General features: G+C 48.1%; 1 protein-coding gene across 1 annotated transcript in view; it reads right to left on the bottom strand.

Annotated features, from left to right (window-relative positions):
• Positions 1 to 705: 705 nt before the first annotated feature.
• Positions 706 to 20,527, bottom strand: part of SCTR (secretin receptor) — a 67,206-nt gene continuing 47,384 nt past the window's right edge. The window contains exons 8-13 of the mRNA XM_065927816.1: positions 15,184 to 15,244; positions 13,934 to 14,003; positions 10,448 to 10,539; positions 8,466 to 8,592; positions 2,111 to 2,152; positions 706 to 1,011 (exon numbers count right to left, since the gene is read on the bottom strand). Of these exons, the coding sequence (XP_065783888.1) occupies positions 862 to 1,011; positions 2,111 to 2,152; positions 8,466 to 8,592; positions 10,448 to 10,539; positions 13,934 to 14,003; positions 15,184 to 15,244 (542 nt within the window). The 3' untranslated portion in view covers positions 706 to 861. The remainder of the gene's footprint in view (positions 1,012 to 2,110; positions 2,153 to 8,465; positions 8,593 to 10,447; positions 10,540 to 13,933; positions 14,004 to 15,183; positions 15,245 to 20,527) is intronic.

Below are 20,527 nucleotides of genomic sequence, written 5' to 3'. Positions count from 1 at the left end.
GTACTACACATAACTGAGGGCTTCCCCCGTAGCTCAGTTGGTAAAGAATCTGCCTGCAATGCAGGAGACCCGGGTTCGATCCCTGGATCAGGAAGATCCTCGAGAAGGAAATGGCAACCCATTTCAGTATTCTTGCCTGGAGAATCCCATGGACAAGAGCCTGGCAAGCTACTGTCCACGGGGTCGCAAGAGTTGGACACGACTTAGTGTCTAAACCACCATCACCACAGATAACTTAGCAGGAATAACAGGGTGCCCCATCCCATGTTAGGGTCATTAAAAGGTTCCCTGTAACTTGATTGAGTTGTCTTGAAGGCGCCGGGGGAAGAGCTGGATGGGTGAGTTGCAATGAGGGCTGGGGAGGGTCCACCCAAGGCCAAGGGCAATTTCTCTGGTTCACTGGCTATTGTTGTTCAGTTGCTAAGTCGTGTCTGATTCTTTGTGACCCCATGGACTGCAGCACGCCAGGCTTCATTATTCTTCACTATCTTCTGGTTCACTGGGCTTCTAAGCTTATCCCTGAAAACTGGAGCAGGGAGGCCAGGGAAGCCCCCTTCTCCAGAAGGTAGCGGGGGTCAGCATCCTCCACCTTGTGCCTCAAGGACAAGAGGACCGACAAATACCAAGTCTTATCCCAGTTACCATTTATTCCCCTGCCCTCTCCTGAGACCCCTGAACTACTCTTTCCAGGAAACTCAACAGATCTGAATCCCAGGCCCTCTTGCTGTCCCAGGCCCCATCAGTTCTGAGGAAGCATCACCACAACCCCACCCCAAGGCCAGGAGGAGGGGTACAATAGTCACTGGAGAGACCACACAGCATCTGGCAGGAAGGCAGGCTCAGGACCTGGGCTGGGCAGCCTCAGATGACACTGGTCCTACGGGTGGCCCGACTCTGTTCCGAGGGGCTGGCCTTGATGCCGTTGCTGAAGGAGGAGCTGGGGGCCACGGGCCGCAATGGGAGCTCACGCAGGTGCCACTGTCGCCACTTCTTCTGAACTTCCTGCTGCACCTGCCCCCAGAGATCAGGAGTCAGCCAGGAGGGAAGGGCGATCTTTGCTCGGTCCTGCTTTTTCCCCCGGGGCCTCAGCACAGGCTCTGCCACTCCTGCCCAGAGGGCATGCCCTCCCCTTCACTCAGATTTACCATTTTCAGCCCTGACATCCATAGGTAGAGGGGCCCCTTTCCCTTGGGACCTTTCACCAGCAACCTCAGCAAACCTATCCTGAAGAAGGGGCCTGTGAACATTTCACAATCTCCAGATGGTCACCTGGGGCAAGAGGACACGTCCCCATGAAGCCACTCTAGCTCAGAACTCATCTAGGGACCAGGGGGTACTCTTTGGAATTCCTTCACAACCCTCAACTGCAGCAGCAAAGCATTTGAGGCCAGGTATGATGCTTGACTTTTGGAAAAATATCAGAGGCTACGCCCATTCAAGTGGGGCGGCGAACCAGATGATTGACAGCCACAGGAAGGGTTTATTTGCATACAGTACCACATTCAAGTAACTTCAACTGCATGGCCTCTGTGCCAGGAGCCTCCTGTCCCGACCCAGATGCTCTGGGCAAGCGCAGAGACTGAAAGTTAAGCGTGCAGCTCCCTCAGCCCTGCTCAGCAGTCACACTCTTTGGAGGTCTCTGAGGATGGAGGGGCAGACGTTTCACCTGAGTCACTCTTTACTGATGGGAAGCCCGAGGCCCAGATCAGGGCAGTGATCGAGGTCACTCATCAGGCAACCAGCAGTCAGCAGCCTCAGTTAGGGTTGGAGTGCCTGCACTTTCTATTTCCTGAATTTGCCTGAGGGCCAGAATCACCTGGAGTGCTTGTTAAAACATTCTCAGCCTCCACCTCAGACCTACGGGACGCATTTTTGCCTGTTTTAGAAACAAGGGAGGACCCAGAAGTTGTTTTAACAAGGCCTCTGGGTGATTCTGCTGCTCCCGTTAAGTGAGCTCAGACTCCTGGAAGACAGATCTGAGCCAGGAGGCCCTGGTCTCCCCCACCCACACCACACCCCACTCCCCGCCACCCCTTCCAGGTAGCCCTTCTGAACCACAATCCAATGACAAAGGAGCTCCCCAGGCAGCAGAGCAACCCCCAACACTCACCTCCCCATTGAGGAAGCAGTAGAGGACGGCCACCACCAGGCCCTGGAGAGGAAGCAGGGGCAACGGGATCGGTGAGGGGCTCCAGCATTCGGCCTCCTAGTCCCCTGGGGTCCTTTCATCACCAGCCCCAGGCTCACTTCTCCCCATGACTATTCCAGAGCCTTCCCATGCCTGTCCTTCCCCAGGGGGAAGAGGGGTTTCCTCTCTGGCCCTGCAGTGGCTGGCATCACCCACACAGGCTGAGACCCTTGGGGGCAAGAATGACCCCGGGCCCAGGGGGGTGCCCTGCACAGGGTGGTGTCAGTCACATTAAACAGAGGCTGCCACCTCAAGCTCGGTGACCAGGCAGGTCATGGGAATTAGTAAGGTGGGCCATCCCAGAGAAGCAGGGAACGGTGGCACATGAGGCTAGTCCATGCCGCCCAGGGCTCTGCTCTGACCACACAGTCACACATTCGTCTTTCTATCTGAGTAGCTGTCCCTGTTTAAACCTCTCCAGATTTCCAGCTGGTCCTGCAAACAAGCCCACCCAGGCCCAGGGGTTCACATGGCTGCCCCACCCGCTCAGCTCCTGGTGGGATGGGCATGCCTCAGGGGCCACCGAGCCCTGCTTCTCCCGGGCGGCCTCCCTTATTAATTCCAGTGACCTGCCTGGTCCCTGCGGCTGAGTTAGAAGCTTCTGCTTAATGTAACTGAAGTCTGAGCAGAGCTCAAGTGCAGGTCTCAGTCAGCGAACAGGGGGCCTGACTCCCCACTCACATCTCCAAAGTCAGAGGCCTCAGGGCCACGTCTGCTTTTAAGTTCCCTTGTGGGGTGGGCGTCGTGCCTATCAGGACTCTCCCTCTCCAGCATCTGGACTCCTCTTTTCCCAATGGTATCCCCAGAATCCTGGCGTGGAGCCCACCAGTCAGGGACTCCAAGATGAGATGCGGAATTTGAGGCCTAAGGCTTGTATGGAACCATGAGCTTTGAACAGGGTCCAGCAGTCTGGATGTCCGGCTCACCTAAGGACCCTCGAGGGCCAGCCTGCCCTTCCTAACAGGCCCTGCCCTCAGGCTCCTCGGCTGGCGAGCACCCTGCCCCACAGAGCTTGGGTGCCACAGCCTGACTGTAGGTACCCCAACCCCTCCTCCCAGGGCCAACCAGGCCTGCTCCTGGCTACTTAAGACATGGACAGGACTCCAAAGAGGGATGAACCAGCCCGTTTACAGTGGGCTTCACACACGTAACTGCTCTGGGATCCCAGCATTCTAACAAGAGTTTTAGAGACAAACTAGAAGGATCTGCTCTGGAGTCTCAGACGTGGATGATGTCACACAAAACGGGGGCTATGGGGGTGGGGCAGGAAGAGGTACTCAGGGCAGCAGTTTCCAAGTCTGGCCGCACATGAGGATCGCTTGGGAGCTCTGGCCCAGGTGCACTCTGTGCCCCGAATCCGAATGTCTGGGGTGGGACCAGCAGCAGCTCTGAAAGATCCCTAGGTGGTTCAAAAGGGCATCATTGATTAGGAGTTGCTGTCAGAGAGAGTGAAGGGCAGGCTTTGCAATAATCCAGAGCTGGATTTGGGCCACAGCTCAGCCTATGGAATCATGGCTTCTGGGTTCCAGGTGCTTCACTTCATCCTTGCCAGAGCTCTGGAAGGTAGGCAGGGAGGATCCCTGCTTCCAGGTGAGGGACCTGAGTCACAAGTTTCGGTGGGCCTGGAGCTGGAGGTCAGCCTGCTGCCCCTCAGTGGACAGGGGTTGCCTGGCCTCAGAGATGTGGAGACACAGTCTCTCTGTTCAAGTGAGGGCAGGAGCCCTGGGTGAGAGTGGGTTAGATGTGCCCCAGGTAAGTAGAGGGTGGCCTCCCACAGCCAACAAGTTTAGGAAATACCAGTTTTTATACAGTCATTAAAAATGCAGTCTCTGAAGAATTTTAGTGAGCTGGAAAAAGGTTCATGGTGGAATGATAGAGAATTAAATATAACAAGGGGGGTTAAAAAACCATACATCATGATCTCAATTACATGTGTGTAAGTGTGTGTACATGTGTATGTCTTCTTGGGTAGAAAGGAGACTTAGAAGTAAACACATCATTTTAACAGAGGTTATTACACTGGGTTATGAGAGTTTGGATGAATTTGCCTTTCTATTTTAACTTCTCCTTACTTCCAGATTTCCCTCAGTAAGCAAGTATTTCTAAAATTAGGAGGAGCTGACTCTGCAGCCCCATGGACTGTAGTCTATTTCCTCCGTCCATGGGATTCTCCAGGCAGCACTGAGTGGGTAGCCATTCCCTTCTCCAGGAGATCTTCCCAACTCAGAGAACGAACCCAGATCTACTGTACTACAGGCGGATTTTTTACTGTCAGCCACCAGGGAAGCCCCTAGTAAACTTCAGTCTTTAGGAATATATGACAGTGATAATGGTATTGTGGCTCCGCATGTCCTTATTTATGTTCTTGTCTTTCAGAAAATATACATACTAAAATGTTTACATTTGAAATAACATGATGACTTGAGTTTGTGTAAAATGATGAGAGATGGGGAGTAGATGGAGGTGAAATAGGACAGGTCACAGAGGATAAGGGCTATATGCAGGTTCATTATATTGTTCATTTGAATTTTGGATATGGAAAAAATGTTCATAATATATAATTTTTAAAATATTTATTATATCACTATATATATGTATAAAATATAATAAAATGATATATATGTCTGTATTTGAACAATGGTTCTTTTTTTTAAAAAAAAACACCCTTAAAGATCTTTCATTTTCTTTGTAAACATTCCTATGGGCTGAATGAAGCACAAGCTGGAATCAAGATTGCTAGAAAAAATATCAATAACCTCAGATATGCAGATGACACCACCCTTTTGGCAGAAAGTGAAGAACTAAACAGCCTCTTGATGAAAGTGAAAGCAGAGAGTTTCAGTCAGTTCAGTTCAGTTGCTCAGTCGTGTCCAACTCTTTGCGACCCCATGCACTATAGCACGCCAGGCCTCCCTATTCATCACCAAATCCCAGAGTCCACCCAAACCCATGTCCATTGAGTCAGTGATGCCATCCAACCATCTCATTCTCTGTCGTCCCCTTCTCCTCCTGCCTTCAATCTTTCCCAGCGTCAGGGTCTTTTCAAATGAGTCAGTTCTTCGCATGAGGTGGCCAAAGTATTGGAGTTTCAGCTTCAACATCAGTCCTTCCAATAAACACCCAGGACTGATCTCTTAGGATGGACTGGTTGGATCTCCTTACAACCCAAGGGACTCTCAAGAGTCTTCTCCAACACCACAGTTCAAAAGCATCAATTCTTCGGCACTCAGCTCTCTTTATAGTCCAACTCTCACATCCATACATGACTACTGGAAAAACCATAGCCTTGACTAGATGGACCTTTGTTAGAAAAGTAATGTCTCTGCTTTTTAATATCCTGTCTAGGTTGGTCATAACTTTCCTTCCAAGGAGTAAGCGTCTTTTAATTTCATGACTGCAGTCACCATCTGCAGTGATTTTGGAGCCCCCAAAAATAAAGTCAGCCACTGTTTCCACTGTTTCCCCATCTATTTGCCATTAAGTGATGGGACCGGATGTCATGATCTTAGTTTTCTGAATGTTGAGCTTTAAGCCAACTTTTTCACTCTCCTCTTTCACTTTCATCAAGAGGCTCTTTAGTTCTTCTTCACTTTCTTCCATAAGGGTGGTATCATCTGCGTATCTGAGGTTATTGATATTTCTCCCGGCAATCATGATTCCTCCAGCTTGTGCTTCCTCCAGCCCAGCGTTTCTCATGATGTACTCTGCATGTAAGTTAAATAAGCAGAGTGACAATATACAGCCTTGACATACTCCTTTTCCTATTTGGAACCAGTCTGTTGTTCCATGTCCAGTTCTAACAGTTGCATTCCTGACCTGCATACAGGGAGAGTTTAAAAGCTGGCTTAAAACTCAACATTCAGAAAACTGAGATAATGGCATCCTGTCCCATCACTTCATGGCAAATAAATGGGGAAACAATGGAAACAGTGACAGACTTTATTTTTGGGGGATCCAAAATCACTGCAGGTGGTGACTGCAGCCATGAAATTAAAAGACGTTTACCCCTTGGAAAAAAAGCTATGACCAACCTAAACAGCATATTAAAAAGCAGAAATATTACTTTTCTAACAAAGGTCCATCTAGTCAAAGTTTTGGTTTTTCCAGTAGTCATGTGTGGATGTGAGAGTTGGACTATAAAGAAAGCTGAGCACCGAAGAATTGATGCTTTTGAACTGTGGTGTTGGAGAAGACTCTTGAGAGTCCCTTGGACAGCAAGGAGATTCAACCAGTCAACCCTAAAGGAAATCAGCCCTGAATATTCATTGGAAGGACTGATGATGAAGCTGAAACTCTAAGACATTGGCCACCTGATGTGAAGAACTGACTCACTGGAAAAGACCCTGATGCTGGAAAAGGTTGAAGCAGGAGAAGAAGGGGATGACAGAGGATGAGATGGTTGGATAGCATCACCGACTCGATAGACATGAGTCTGAATAAGCTCTGGGAGTTGGTGATGGACAGGGAAGCCTGGCATGCTGCAGTCCATGGGGTCGCAAATAGTCGGACATGACTGAGCGACTGAACTGAATTGAACTAAAACATTCCTATGGGAACATTTAGGAAAGTGCTTTTGGTTTTAATAAACATGTCCCCAGAGAGGAGCCAAATGGCCTTCCATTGGTGTAGTCTGCAACCCTAGCCACAAGCCTAGTTCCAGAGACAGGAAGTCCCCATCTATGCAGTCCTGGGTCTCCAGGTTCTCATCGGGGTCACTACCCACTTCTGTCAGCTGGGTCAAGACCTTCCACCCATCTGTGGACAGCCCCGCCCACCTGATAAAAAAGGCCATGGTGAGCCCAACCTTCCCCCATGTTACGTGGAGCTTCCTGATCCAGAGAAAAAGCTCATGGATTATACAGAGAGACTAGCTCCCCAGGGACCTGGGGTGCCGGCGAAAGTCTCTGGGCAGAGAAGAGGCTCAGAAGAGTGCAGCCGGGACAGCCCTGGGGTGGGGTCTGCAGGCATGGCTTAGGGCCAGACCCCACTCAGGAATGCATTCCCAGTGATGCGTCTTCCCTGGAACCTGAGCAGGACAGAGGGAGATGACTCTGGGCACACCCTGTCCGAAATAGAGCTCCAGGAATGAGGGAGGCACCCAGCCTCACCCTGAGGCCAAGGCCTGCCCATCTCTGTGGATGGTCTGTGTGTTGATGACAAGCTGGCTTCTTCGGGAAAACCCACTGGGAGAGATTTCTCTCAGGCCCCAAAACTATAATCCTAGGCTTTCCCTGGGAACCAGGCTGCTTGCATCTAAGTCTTGAAACAGTGTGTTTCTGTCTTTGCTTTGGCTACTGGGAAGCTCCAAACCAAAGTTTATGACACACTTCTCCCCTCTTTAGAGAACTTCACCAAATTTGTTTCTGTGTATGAACTCAATTTTGGCTTTATTTTCTTTATTCACTGATGCCTCATCTGCTTATTTTTTTGTCCTTTGTATGTTTTCCCTGAAAACTACATCATATTATTTTTGGAAGGAGATAGTTATGAGTATATAAACAAATAACATTGTGAAGTTTGGGATTCATGCTAAAAGTCTCTTCTGGCCAAATAGGTTTACTATATTTTTTAACTACAACATCTAGTTGAATTAGTAGGTAGGTCCTTTCTCCTCTCCCCTTTTTTTCCTTTTTTTAAAGTTGGTTTTTATTTTTAGTAAATTGTGTATGTAATTTGTTTCAAAGAGTCAAATGTCTCTTGTCACCAAAACAAAAAGAAAGAAAAGGAAAAAACAGTAGCCTCCTGACCTCCTTGCCCCCGTTTCCTGTTCCTCAGACTTGGAACTCTCCTGACTGATTCTGCAGAATATGCTGATGTTGTTGCTTCTGGACTTTCCAGCTTGGGGCGTTTTTATGGACTTCCCAGGGTGCAGATGAGCATATTCTTCTAAACAGCCTTCCACCCAACCCTCCTCTCCCTATGCTCATCTTCTTGCCCCTTCCACTCCCTGATGGCTCAGCTCAAGCCCTCAGTGCTTGCATTCTCTAACTGCTGAGAGCTGTGTGGTCTAGCTCACCAGGGTTACATTCCCTTCTGTCCTCCCTGGAGCCAGTCTCTCTCCTGCGCTGCGTCTCCCACCCCCATGTGACACGTGACTGGTGGGGGGAACTTGGGACCCACTGAGGGTCACACAGCGCAGTGGGGTCCTGCCCCTGCCTCTCCTAGGTCTCTGCCAGATGAGGCGTTCCTCTGCCCTCGGGAAGATCTGGGTTTTGGCCTCTTTAAGGAGAGAGAGAAGGCCTCCTTTCACCTTAAAGTCACCGTCCCTGGAGCTTACCTGGAATGAGCCAAGGGCCAATTCAAAGAACAGCTGGATCTCCATGGCATCCTCAGGGGAGAAGGCGAAGATGATGTAGTGGATCCCGAAGAGGGGGATCAGCAGGAGGGTGGACTTGGCCAGACGCCTGGGGACACAGAGGCACCGCAGTCTCAGGCAAGCCCACGCCCACAAGCACCCCCACCTTGCCTGACTGCGGAGGCTCTGCCACTGTCCCCACTGCTCGTTCATTTACTTTCGTTTTGGAAAACCTCCAGCTCCCGCATACACAGTACCTGGATTCAGTACTTACCAGTCCATGGCCACTCTCCAAACTCTTGGATTATGCAACCCTGTCAAGTAAGATGCTTTGAACCCGCAGCCACAGGAATAATGCTATAACGTATGTGCATGTGTTACTATTAAAATATCCCACACTGTCTGACATATTATTAGCAAAGCCACCATTCTCATTTGTTGGATAATGAATATCTGTAAGGAGAAGCTCCTTTGTTTTCTTCCTAGGGAAGGTTGCCAAATTTAGCAAACAAAAACACAGGATGCCCAGTTCAATTTGAATTTCAGATAAACAACAGAAAGCTGTTTTGTTGTGGTTTTTTTTTTTCTTTTTTGGTGTAGGTACCAAAGAAACTATTAGCCGTTTATCCAAGACGTGGATTAAACTGGGCAGCCTGCATTTTTTCTGGCAATTTTATTCTGGGTCTCCAGCATGACCCTACTTTGGAGCCACTGCTCTAAAGATACTCTGGGAAAATCTGTCACCCAGCCACCCAGGCCTCTGCTGATTCTGAGAACCCAGAACATCACAGAGAAAGCCTCTGGTGGACACTGACTTGTCTTTAACATTTGTCATGGGCTGAACTGTATCCCCCTCCCCACAACAAAAAATTTTAAGCTGAAGCTCTAAGTAAGCCCTAGTACCTCAGAATGTGAGTGTATTAGCAGATAGGGACTATGAAGAGGTGATTAAGTTTAAATGAGGCCATCAGGGTGGGACTGCGGTCTAATCAACTGGTGTCGTTTTAAGAAGAGATATGGGAGTGGTACATGTATAGAAAAAAGGCCATGTGAGGATCCATCAAGAAAGCGGCTGCATACAAGCCAAGGAGTGAGGCCTCAGGAGAATTCAAATCCGCCAACACCTTATTCCTAGGCTTCTAGCCTCCAGAATAGTGAGGAATTAAGTTTCTCTTACTTAAGTCAGTCAATCTGTGATGTCTTGCTATGGTAGCCTGAGCAGACTAATACAGCATCTTTCTTGACCATCTTAAAGGTTTTAAAGTATTTTTGAATTACATTATCTTGAAAATCTGGTGAAGGTCTAGTGAAAGCTAGAAAATACACCCTATTTTCTAGTGTGTATTTATTTTTTATAGTGTGTATGTATTTTTATTTTTCTAGTGTGTATTTATTATTTTCTAGTGTGTACATACAGTCGACCCTCGGCACCCATGGGGATTGGCTCCAGACCCTCCGCAGACAAAGAAATCCTTGGATGCTCAAGTCGCTTATATGAAATGGGGTATTAGCTTAAACCTATGCACATGTCCCCAAATATTTAAATAATCTCTAGATTACTTATAATACTTCATATAATGAAAATGTTTTGATTTGGATTTTTTCCCCCAAATATATGCAATCTGCAATCCAAGGTTGGTTGAATCCTTGGATGCAAAACCCTCAGATAAGGAGGGCCACTGTCCCCATAAAAACTTGAATTTGGGCCCCTGACTCCCTAGCCTTGTCCCAAGGGTGAGATATCTGCCTACAGGGGTCCTGCTTAGATTTCTTTCCTCCCCACCTCCAGGGCAGTTCTATGGAGAGGAAAGGACCCACTCCTCCTTCCCTCCACCCCACTGGGATGAGGTCCCAATTCTTCCTACTCCTCTACCTCTAAAGTGCCGAGCACCAGTTGGGTAAACAGTAGGTGTTCTGTAAATGCCTGCTGACTGACTGAGTGCCCGTCTTTGCCTTCCACTTACTTATAATGGTTCACTTCATTTCCTCTTGTTTCTTGAGTTCTAAGTTTTCTCATCAGGATTCTTAGAATGTTTATAAAAAGGATGAAATTAATCTGTAAGACACAAGACAGAGGTGAGGTTAAGGATGATCTGCTTTCGGGCCACCTCTCCTGGCCCAGGCCCCAGGCAGGGAAGGCAGGGCAACCACAGCAGGAACGCACGTGTCGCCCTCCAGCTCACCCAGTCCTGGAGAAACACGCTGTCTACAGTGGCTCAGCCCCTACTCCTGCGCTGCAGGAGCTCCGAGGTCTGCTCAGCTGCAGGGTGGATCACTCACAGTTGGAATGTTTTGGAATCTTATTAAAATGCAGGCCTGAGATTCAGCATTTCTAGCAAGCTCCAGGGAATGAATGCCAAAGCTGGGCCTTGGACTACGTCCAACTAGCAAATGCTTTACAAGCAGAGAATCTCAAAGTTTAAGGTGCAGGTTGCTGGGCTCCGCCCCCAAAAGTTATGGTTTAATTTGCTTTTTCTTCCTTTCCTTTCCTTCCTTCCTTTCTTTCTCTCTTTCTTTTAGCTGCAGCTTGCAGAATCTCAGTTCCCCCACCAGGGATCAGGCCCTCGGCAGTGAAGGCCCGGAGTCCTAACCACCGGACCACAGGGGAATTTGCATTCTTAACAAGCTCCCCAGTGAAGCTGCCAGTTTAGGGACCACATTTTGAGAACCACTGCTTCAGAAACTTACAGTCACTCAGCAGCTCAATTACCAGCTCCAGGAAGCCTTCTTGATCACCTCCTTTTCCTGATTTATTGTAGTTAGGGATGATGCTACTTGTAAGGGCACTTGAAATACTTGCAAGGGGCCAAGTGCAAGCATCTGTGGGTGTCCATTAACTGCCAATTCAATCCTGCCTTTCTAAAGGACAGGGACAGAGTCTGTGTCTTCTGGTGTCCTTTCCCCCACTCCAGTGCCCGTGCCAGCCACACTACGAGGCTACCCGTATAGCACCTCTCTCCTCCCCTCACCCACCAGCTCCAGAATCTTTTTGCAGAAGCAGGGATCAGTGGAACTGACTAGGCAGGCACCCTCATTGTTCAGACGAGTAACCTGGGGGCCTAGGGCCGCTTGCCAGAAGACACAGGATTAGTGGCGTGTCTAGGACCCCAGCTCAGCACCCCTGGTCAGGACACTCCTCAGCTCCCTCTTTGTGCATCTTGCTCTAAGCTGTACATGGTGTAAACTAACAAGGGCGCTTTTATTTTTTGCCTTTGAGTTGTATTTAATAGGAAGCACTTGAAAGCAAAAGGGAAAAATTTAACTATCCCAAGAATGAATCTTAAATAGTGGAATTCTGGGCCCCGTGACAGGCTGGGAGAGAGATACTTGGCATCAGGAGTGTCCCCTCCTCCATCAATATCCTCAATCACTAGAGAGACCAAGGTTTTGTGAAATCAGCCTGGGCCCTGGGGCTCTCCTGGGCTGGTCTGTCCAAGTCCCAGAATTATAGCAAGGAAACTGGCTCAGTATTTAGCAGCTATAGCACAGCAGTCGATCAAATAATTTCAGGTGACATTGGAAAGCTTACATCTACTGCTAAGGGTAAAAACAAACTAGGACACAAAACTATAACAAGCATTTTGAAAAAGTACATGCACTCAAAGAAACTTATAGGACAGAAAAGCGTAGCATCATAATGTCCATCTAGGTGCTACAAATACGGGCAATTTTGTTCCCTTTTTAAAAATACATTTTGTATTTTTCCATTTTTACATGAATTCTATTACTATTATTTTAGAAGTGAGAATATGTTTTGATTTAACATAGAACAAGTACATTCTTCGTATAACATAATTAGTGATAGAACAATCAATATTTTTCTGCCATATTGACATGCTAATAAAAAATATTCAGACATGATTTAAATGTAACAAGCTGACAAAAAACTTTTGATAAATAATAGCAGATTTCAGTATACAGTTTTCAGTGTATTAAGACTGTAGTAGGAAATGAAAGCTTAATATCCTTCACTATCCCTTAAATTTTAATTTAGTCAGATTAGAAAACCTATGCTAAAGTTGGCCAAGTCAAAATTATAATCAGATTATTTATTTATTAACATAAAGTGACTTTGGGTAGCAGTGTCTCAGGGCAGCAGAAATAAAGTTGTGTTTAAAGCACTAGACACCTTCTGTACTGGTGATAACTGTGCATTATGACCATATGAGACATATGTTTCTAACCCTAAGTCCTACCCTGAGTGGTTCCAGATTAATGAATGACCCTCACACCCTCTAAGAGAAGCAGAAATAGGGAGAAGTCATCATGCTCCCCTGGGCTACTCAGCGGTCTATCATGGCTGCTACTCAAGATTTCTCTACAATTTCCAGCTCTCCTGTTGTGAGTTGAGACAATAGGGAGGATGGTGTAAATTCTCCTCTGTTTGTGTTTTTTGACCACACCATATGCAGCATGCAGGATATTAGGTTCCTCGACCAGGGACTGAACCCATGACCCCTGCGTTTGGAGCGCCAAGTCTTAACCACTGGACCACGAGGGAAGTCCCAAATTCTACTATTAAAAAAAAAGAAGGAAAGTGGTTATGGGATGGCCCCCTCAACCAGCCACAGAAGGCAAGCCAGCCAGCTAGTAGAGAGGCGGCTGCTGCCCGTCTGCCCCTCCTGGGAGCCTAGGAAGGGCACTTCTGTCACCGGGTCTGCAGTCTTGGCATCCCTCTGAGACTGCACATCACTCAGGACAAGGGCTGCCCCAGGGCGCCCCGCCATGGATCTTCCTTACCCTTAGCCACGCCCGCAGGCTCAGCGACAGGGCTCTGGACTGCAGAGCAGAATCACCTGGGAACTTAAAACCAAGCTGAGTGCCCAGGCCCCTCCCCAGGACAAGGAGAGCCTGAATCTCTGCCATTGGTATTTTTTAAAAGGCTCCCAGGTTGACAGGAGAGCAAAGGTTGAGACACCCTGAACTGCCCTGTCTAAGAGCCACTCCTGAATCTCGCCCCTGGGGCCAGTCCTCCAGGCCTGCCCTCCCGCCCACGTCACATCGCCACAGAGGCCAAGACTACAGCAGCCTTGGCTTTCCCCAGGTGCTACCCGCCCCGTGATCCTGGCTCAGTGAGTCTGCCCAGTTCAACCAGACAATGTTTAGAAAAGTGATCAAGATCCAACCATCTGAGCCAGTGGAGGCAGAATCCCAAGCGACCTGAGCCAGCCACTCCAGGTAAGGAGCTCTGCTCGGAACACAGAAGCTGCTCCCAGTGGACAAGGCCAAGGCAAGCTTTTGCTCTGGCCTCGCTCCCCTCCCCTCTGGCAGTCTCTGGGGGCAGGGCTCCTAGACCCTCCTGCTGCTGCCCAGCCTCTGGACACTCTGGTTTATTCCTCCACACACCTGGAGGTAGCAGTGCTGGCCTTGCCAAGGCCCTCCTCCCTGCAAGCCTCTCACTGTTCTGGTCTCTCCCATGGGAGCCCAGATCAGGGGGGCTAGCCACTTACCAGGATGGAGAGGATCACAGGCCCTCGGATGACCCACCAGATGGACGCGTTGGCATTGATGTCCCAGCACCTAGGGAGGGACAGCCAGGCATCACTAGGGGTGGGGAGCTGGGCTGACCCGAAGAGACCCGTTCTCAGAGGGGCCCTTTGCAGGAAGCACTATGGTGTGGTCCTACCCCCTGGAGACTGTGGGCTTAACACCCTTAGGACTGACCGAAGTCTGCTGCCAAGAGCACTGCCAGGGCCGGGGAGCCTCCAGGCTCCAGCAAGCCCAGTGAGTGTCTAGGGAGCAAAGGCACACAGATCTGAGATGGAAGATTCTGGACCCCAGAGCCAAGTGCTGGTCAAGATCACTGGGGAGTGTGGTGGCCAACAGCAGCCAGGCAGGTGAAGTGTCAGGGAGTGAAGTGTCGGGTGAGGGTCGTGACCTCAGCCCGGGGACATCAGGCGCAGGGCTGGGGGCGTGGGGGACTGGGCAACTGGACAGACTGCGCTTGGTCTAAGGCAGCCACAGCTCTGTCCAGCTCATTTTTGCCACAAGGGACCTAGGGAATGTGGACAGAACTTCCCATTTGTTCTAGAGAAATTAAAAATCCAGATTTTTTTTAAAGAGGGAATTAATTCAATTAAAAGCATTATTTTAGACTGAATTTGGACTGCAAGACACTTCTACACCTCGTCCGCCATGGCCTGGCTGTGTCATTCCATGGATGAAACACGGCCTCCCACGTGGCCATGTTGCCTCACCACCTCCCCAGCTTCTTTCAAGCTTTCCTTCCACGAGCCCACTCGCGGTAGCCCCCAGGCTCACTCCGTCCCTAAGCCCAAATCTTTAGAGAATGAGACTAGATCTCTTTGCACCCATCGGGGATTTGAAGGCTGCTTCTACCCTTCTGCTCTCCTGAGTCTGCAGGACTCAAACATCCCATATCGGGAGGAGGGAAGGAGGGAGCTGCCAGGAAAGAAAGCTAGGTTGGCCCTTAGAGCTTCCTCCCTGAGCAGCGCAGCTCTCGTCAGGCACCTGACCCAAGCACAGAGCTGATCAGGCAGCAGGAGGTGGCTCAGCACGTCTGCAAACACATCCAGGAGGGCTGGGCCCTCAGCAGCCTGCACTGCAGAGAACCCACCTGTGGCTCCAGGTCTGAGACATAGGCCTCTCCTAGATAACAGCTTCAGAGAGGGGTCCATCCTATTGAAAGAACTGGACAATCTAAAATATACTCTTGTTACCTCTCAATCCAACAGCTTACCCAACATCTTCCAGAAAGTGCCTGGTGACAGCCCACGAAGCAACAAAGATGGCTGGGGAACCTGAGGGTTAAAAATAAGGGGGTGGGGGGACAGAAGGTAAATGACTCAATTTTCCACACCCTTATGAGAAACAGGACAATCAGTGACTCTAGGCCAGACAGTAAGCAGATGCTGAGGTCTAGTTGCCATGGAAACCCCCTTGCCATCCTGTGTAAATGTGCAACTTCATGCTTCAAGGATGCCAAGGAATCCTTGGGAACTGAAGCAGGATTAAATAGATCCTGAAGGCCACTTGGAGGCAGGGGTCCCCTGGAAGCTTGGGCCAGACTCTGAAGGACTGCTGCATGGGGGAAGGGAGGGGACCAGGAGCTTGTGGAGGCCACTGATGGAGGTCCTTTATCAAACTGGGGTATTTGGGGAGGGGATACAAGACCACAGGAGAGCAATCAGTTCTATTTGAATATTGATGCAAGAACTTTAGCCATTTGACTGGTAATGTAACCTATCGACGTCACTTAAACAAAAATAGATTTTAGACTAGAGACTTGTAATGCACAAGAATTTTAAAGACAAAATACAAGAACATTTCCTGACTTCTAGTTGAACACGTTAAGTTGAAGTTACACATTTATCTGTTTCTCACTGAAACCCTTTCAAAATGATAGTAAAAAATTAAAATGCTACAAGCCTATAAGCCCAAAGAATGGAAAAGGAGGGTACAGTAGATGAGAGATGTCGACATTCTTAGGAAGCTGGCAGCTGGCAGCGGAGCAGTAACTGACGGATGTCCCAGAGCAGAGAAAGCTGAAGCGTGAGTGTTGCACGGGGCGCCACTGAGAAGGCGCTCGTTCTGTGCCTGGGGGCGGGCAGCAGGATGGTTTGGAAGTCTGGACAGGAAGCAGGTAACCACTCCAGGTGGTCAGAACCACCCTCCCACAGCCAAATAGTCAGCTGTTCATCTCCGACAGAAATGTATTCTTGGGGGCAACTGAGCCACGGACTGGGGCTCTGGCCCCGCAGAGGGCGGGAGGGGTTCTCAGCTGAGCGGATCTACGCCTGAGCTGCCCAGTACTGCCGTCTCCCACCACGTGTGGCTTCGCAGCCCTTGCCACGTGGCTACTCATATGAGATGTGCCGAAAGCACAAGATGACAGATTTGGAAGATCTGGCATAAATAAAAGAACGTAAAATACATTATTAGCAAGTTTTAAAATTATACATTAAAAGGTTGATATTTTGGTTATATTGGGTTACATAACATATACTATTGAACGTCACTAATTAGTGAAACTAGTTTCTTTTTACTGTGGTTACTAGAAAATTTTAAGTTATCTAAAACATAACTCAGATTCTATTTCTAACGGACATGCCTATCTATCCCCTAACTGAGAAGAGCCCCACCCCTACGCTGCTCAGTTTTCAGACCTCCAGCAGCCAGGATTCCACGCTGCTCCAGCCCTCCAGCCTCCACCCCAGGCAGGAGATGAAAGGATTCCTCCCTGGGGGAAGCAAACAGCCTTAGAGAAAGGGCCTGTAATAGCCATGCTGAGGACCCCAACACGGCGGCCATTTCCCGCCCAGTCTCCCGCGAGAGATGTGACCCAACCCGCAAGCACGACCACTACCCCACACAGACACACACACACAGAGACAGACAGACAGACAGAGACACAGACACACAGAGACACAGACACACACACACACACACACACACACACACAGAGACAGCCTCCAGTCACTGAAGTGACTCACTCTCAATTATGAATGGTCAAGGTCACCGACATCTGAGGAAGGCTGATTACATAAAAGACAAAGACCAAAACAAGCAGAGAAAAGGAACTCAGAGGAAATAGACCATACAGGCTGTAGGAGGAACTTGAGCAAAACAATTCTAAGGAATATCATCAGAGAGATTAGAGGGAAGATTACCTCTACAAGACACAAACAGGATGTTGAAAACGCAGCATTCAGAGAACAAGGAAGACGGCTTGGGAACTAAATATATGATGATCAAGACTTAAAAAAATTCCATAGATTGTCTGGAAGATAAAGACCAGGAATTGCCCAGAACACAAAGTGTGGAATGAAAAGTATTAATAGGAGGAAAGAAAGGAGAAAATTAGAAGTCAATTCCAGGATGTGAACCATCTGATTAAAAGTTTCAGAAAGCGAGGATAAAAACCAGAGGGGTAAAAAAAAAAGATCAAAGGGACAGTATAAGAAGACTGTCCAAGAAATGACAGATGTGAGTCTCCAGATGAAAGGACCGCCGCTCACCAGCAAAAAGGATGAAAACAGACTTGCATGGGGGCACATCCCTACGACATTCTAAACGCAAGCGACAGGGACTTCCCTGACAGTCCAGCGGTTAAGACTCCATGCTTCCAGACTCTCCTGGTGGTGCATTGTATAAGAATCTGCCTGCCAGCGCAGGGGCCCTGGGTTTGATCCCTGGTCCAGAAAGATTCCACCTGCTGAGAAGCAACTAAGCCTGAGAGCTGCAAACGGAGCCCGCGCTCTAGACCCCGAGAGCCACAACCACTGAAGCCTGCACGCTCGAGGGCCCTCAAGCCTAGAACTAATGAAACTACTGAAGCTCGTGTGCCTAGAACCTGTGCTCCACAACGAGAGACGCCGCCACAATGAGAAGCCTGCGGATGGCAGCTAGAGAGGAGCCCCAGTTCTCCACGACTAGAGAAAGCCTGTGTGCAGCAAAGGCCCAGCACAGCCAAAGACAAATAAACAAAGCGGTGTGTTCATGTCAATCTCAGGCAAGGGTTTAAAGAAAAGACGCTGCACCCCCACTGCAAGGGGAACAGGTTCCATTCCTGATTGAGGAACTAAGATCCCACATGCTGCATGGCACAGCGAAAAAGTAAGAAAAAAAAAAAAAATCACGGGGGACAGAGAGAAGAATCTGCAGCTTATACAGAGAGGTGAGGAAAAGCTTAGGGAACAGGATGACATGGCAAGTCCCATAACGCCCGATGCCAAAATAGAAGAGCTTCAAAATTCGGGGGAAACAATTTTCAACCTAATTTCTATGCCCAGGAAAACTATAAATTAGGTGTGAAAGCTGAACAAACGCATGTTTAGGGACTTCCCTGTTGGTCCAGGCGCTGAGACTCTCACTCCCAATGCAGGGGGCCAGGCTTCGATCCCTGGTCAGGGAACTGGATCCCACATGCCACAGCTAAAACCTGGTGCAACCAAATAAATAAATATACTTAAAATAAAAAAGATATGTTTAGATATGGAGTGCAAAAGAATGCACCTTCCATGCACTGTTAGACAGATAGTAGAGGATGAACTCCAACACAACCAAATAGTAAAGCAAAGATAGGGAAACAAGAAGTCAAGGTATAGGATTTGTGGAGGAAATGAAGAAAAACTCAGCGTGAAGGTTAAGGGAGTGAGTGAGTCTAGAGAACGACCAGAGGGCAGAGCAAGAGGGCAGAAAGCTCCTTCAGAAAGAACAGGGGTGACTAGATTATGTTAAATGGCACATCCCCCCCACCCCAAAGGTTCATATCCTTAGAACCTTAGGTGTGACCTTTCCCTTTCCCGGAAACAAGGTCTTTTAAGGTGTCATTAGTTAAGATGAGGTCATTTATAGGGGCCTTAATCCAATATGACTGTTATTTTTTTAAGAAGGCATCGAGATCCACACAAAGAGAGGAGACACAGAGGGAAGAAGACCACGTAGAGATGGAAGCAGAAATTGGAGTGAAGCCCCTACCAGGCAAAGAAGACCAAGGATGGCCAGAAACTGGGGCAAAGGCATGGAGCATATTGTCCCTCAGAGACCTAAGAAGGAATTGACCCTGCCAAAGCCTGACTTTGAACTTCTGGTCCCCACACTGGGAAAGAATACATTTCTGTTGTTTTAAGCCAGTGGCAACTTGTTACAGCAGCCCTAGGACACTAAGAGAGCAGGAATAAACCAAACAAATAGGACTGAGATTACACGCTGTTGCCTTTGATGATGGGAAACCTGGCACTGGAGGGTTTTCCAGTTCTGTTGAGAATTTGGGAGAATTAATGACAGCAACATAAAATGAGTCAATTAAAAATGACTGCATAATTTTGGGATTAACATACATACCACTATATATTGTCACCCTACGTGTTTAACTTATTTGCAGAGTATATCATGCAAATGCTGGGTTGGATGAAACACAAGCTGGAATCAAGATTGCGGGAAGAAATATCAATAACCTCAGATATGCAGGTGATACCACCCTTATGGCAGAAAACAAAGAGGCATTAAAGAGCCTCTTAATGAAGGTGAAAGAGAAGAGTGAAAAAGCTGGCTTAAAACTCAACATTTAAAAAACTAAGATCATGGCATCCAGTCCCATTACTCCATGGCAAATAAATGGGGAAACAATGGAAACATGACAGACTTTATTTTCTTGGGATCCAAAATCACTGCAGATGGTGTCTGCAGCTATGAAATTAAAAGATGCTTGCTCCTTGGAAGAAAAGCTATGAGCAACCAAGACAGCATATTAAAATGCAGAGACATTACTTTGCTGACTGTCTGTCTTTCTAGTAGTCATGTATGGATGTGAGAATAGGGCAATAAAGAAGGCTGAGCACCACAAAATTGATGCTTTCAAACTATGGTGTTGGAGAAGACTCTTGAGAGTTCCTTAGACTGCAAGAAGATCCAACCAGTCCATTCTAAAATAAATCAGTCCTGAATATTCATTGGAAGGACTGATGCTGAAGCTGAAACTCCAATACTTTGGCCACCTGATGTGAAGAAGTGACTCATTTGAAAAGACCCTGATGCTGGAAAAGATAGAAGACAGGAGGAGAAGGGGGTGACAGAGGACCAGATGCTTGGATGGCATCACCGACTCAATGGATGTGAGTTTGAGCAAGCTCTGGGAGATGGTTAAGGACAGGAAAGCCTGGCCTGCTGCAGTCCATGGGGTTGCAAAGAGTCAGACATGACTGAGCGACTGAACAATGACATTATATAAAACAATCACCAAGGACCTGCTGTATAGCGCAGGGAACTCTATTCACTACTGTGTAATGACCTATATGGGAAAAGAATCTGCAGAAAGTAGATACACGTATATGTGCAGTTGATCCACTTTGCTGTACAGCTAAAGCTAATGCAACACTGTAAATCCACTACACTCCAATATAAAATAAAAATTAAATGTAAAAAATGACTCCATAAAACATAACAAATCAAACATTGGAAGTAAAGTGATTTTACACCACTTGGCTTGGTAGTGAACAATATTTATATAGACATAATGATGTATACCAGTCCATACTAAAGGAAATCAGTCCTGAATACTCATTGGAAGGACTGATGCTGAA

Source organism: Muntiacus reevesi, chromosome 3 (genome assembly GCF_963930625.1).
Source record: "Muntiacus reevesi chromosome 3, mMunRee1.1, whole genome shotgun sequence".
Lineage (NCBI taxonomy): Eukaryota > Metazoa > Chordata > Mammalia > Artiodactyla > Cervidae > Muntiacus > Muntiacus reevesi.
Note: the sequence above shows the minus strand (reverse complement) of the source record. Positions and strands in the feature narration are given on the sequence as shown.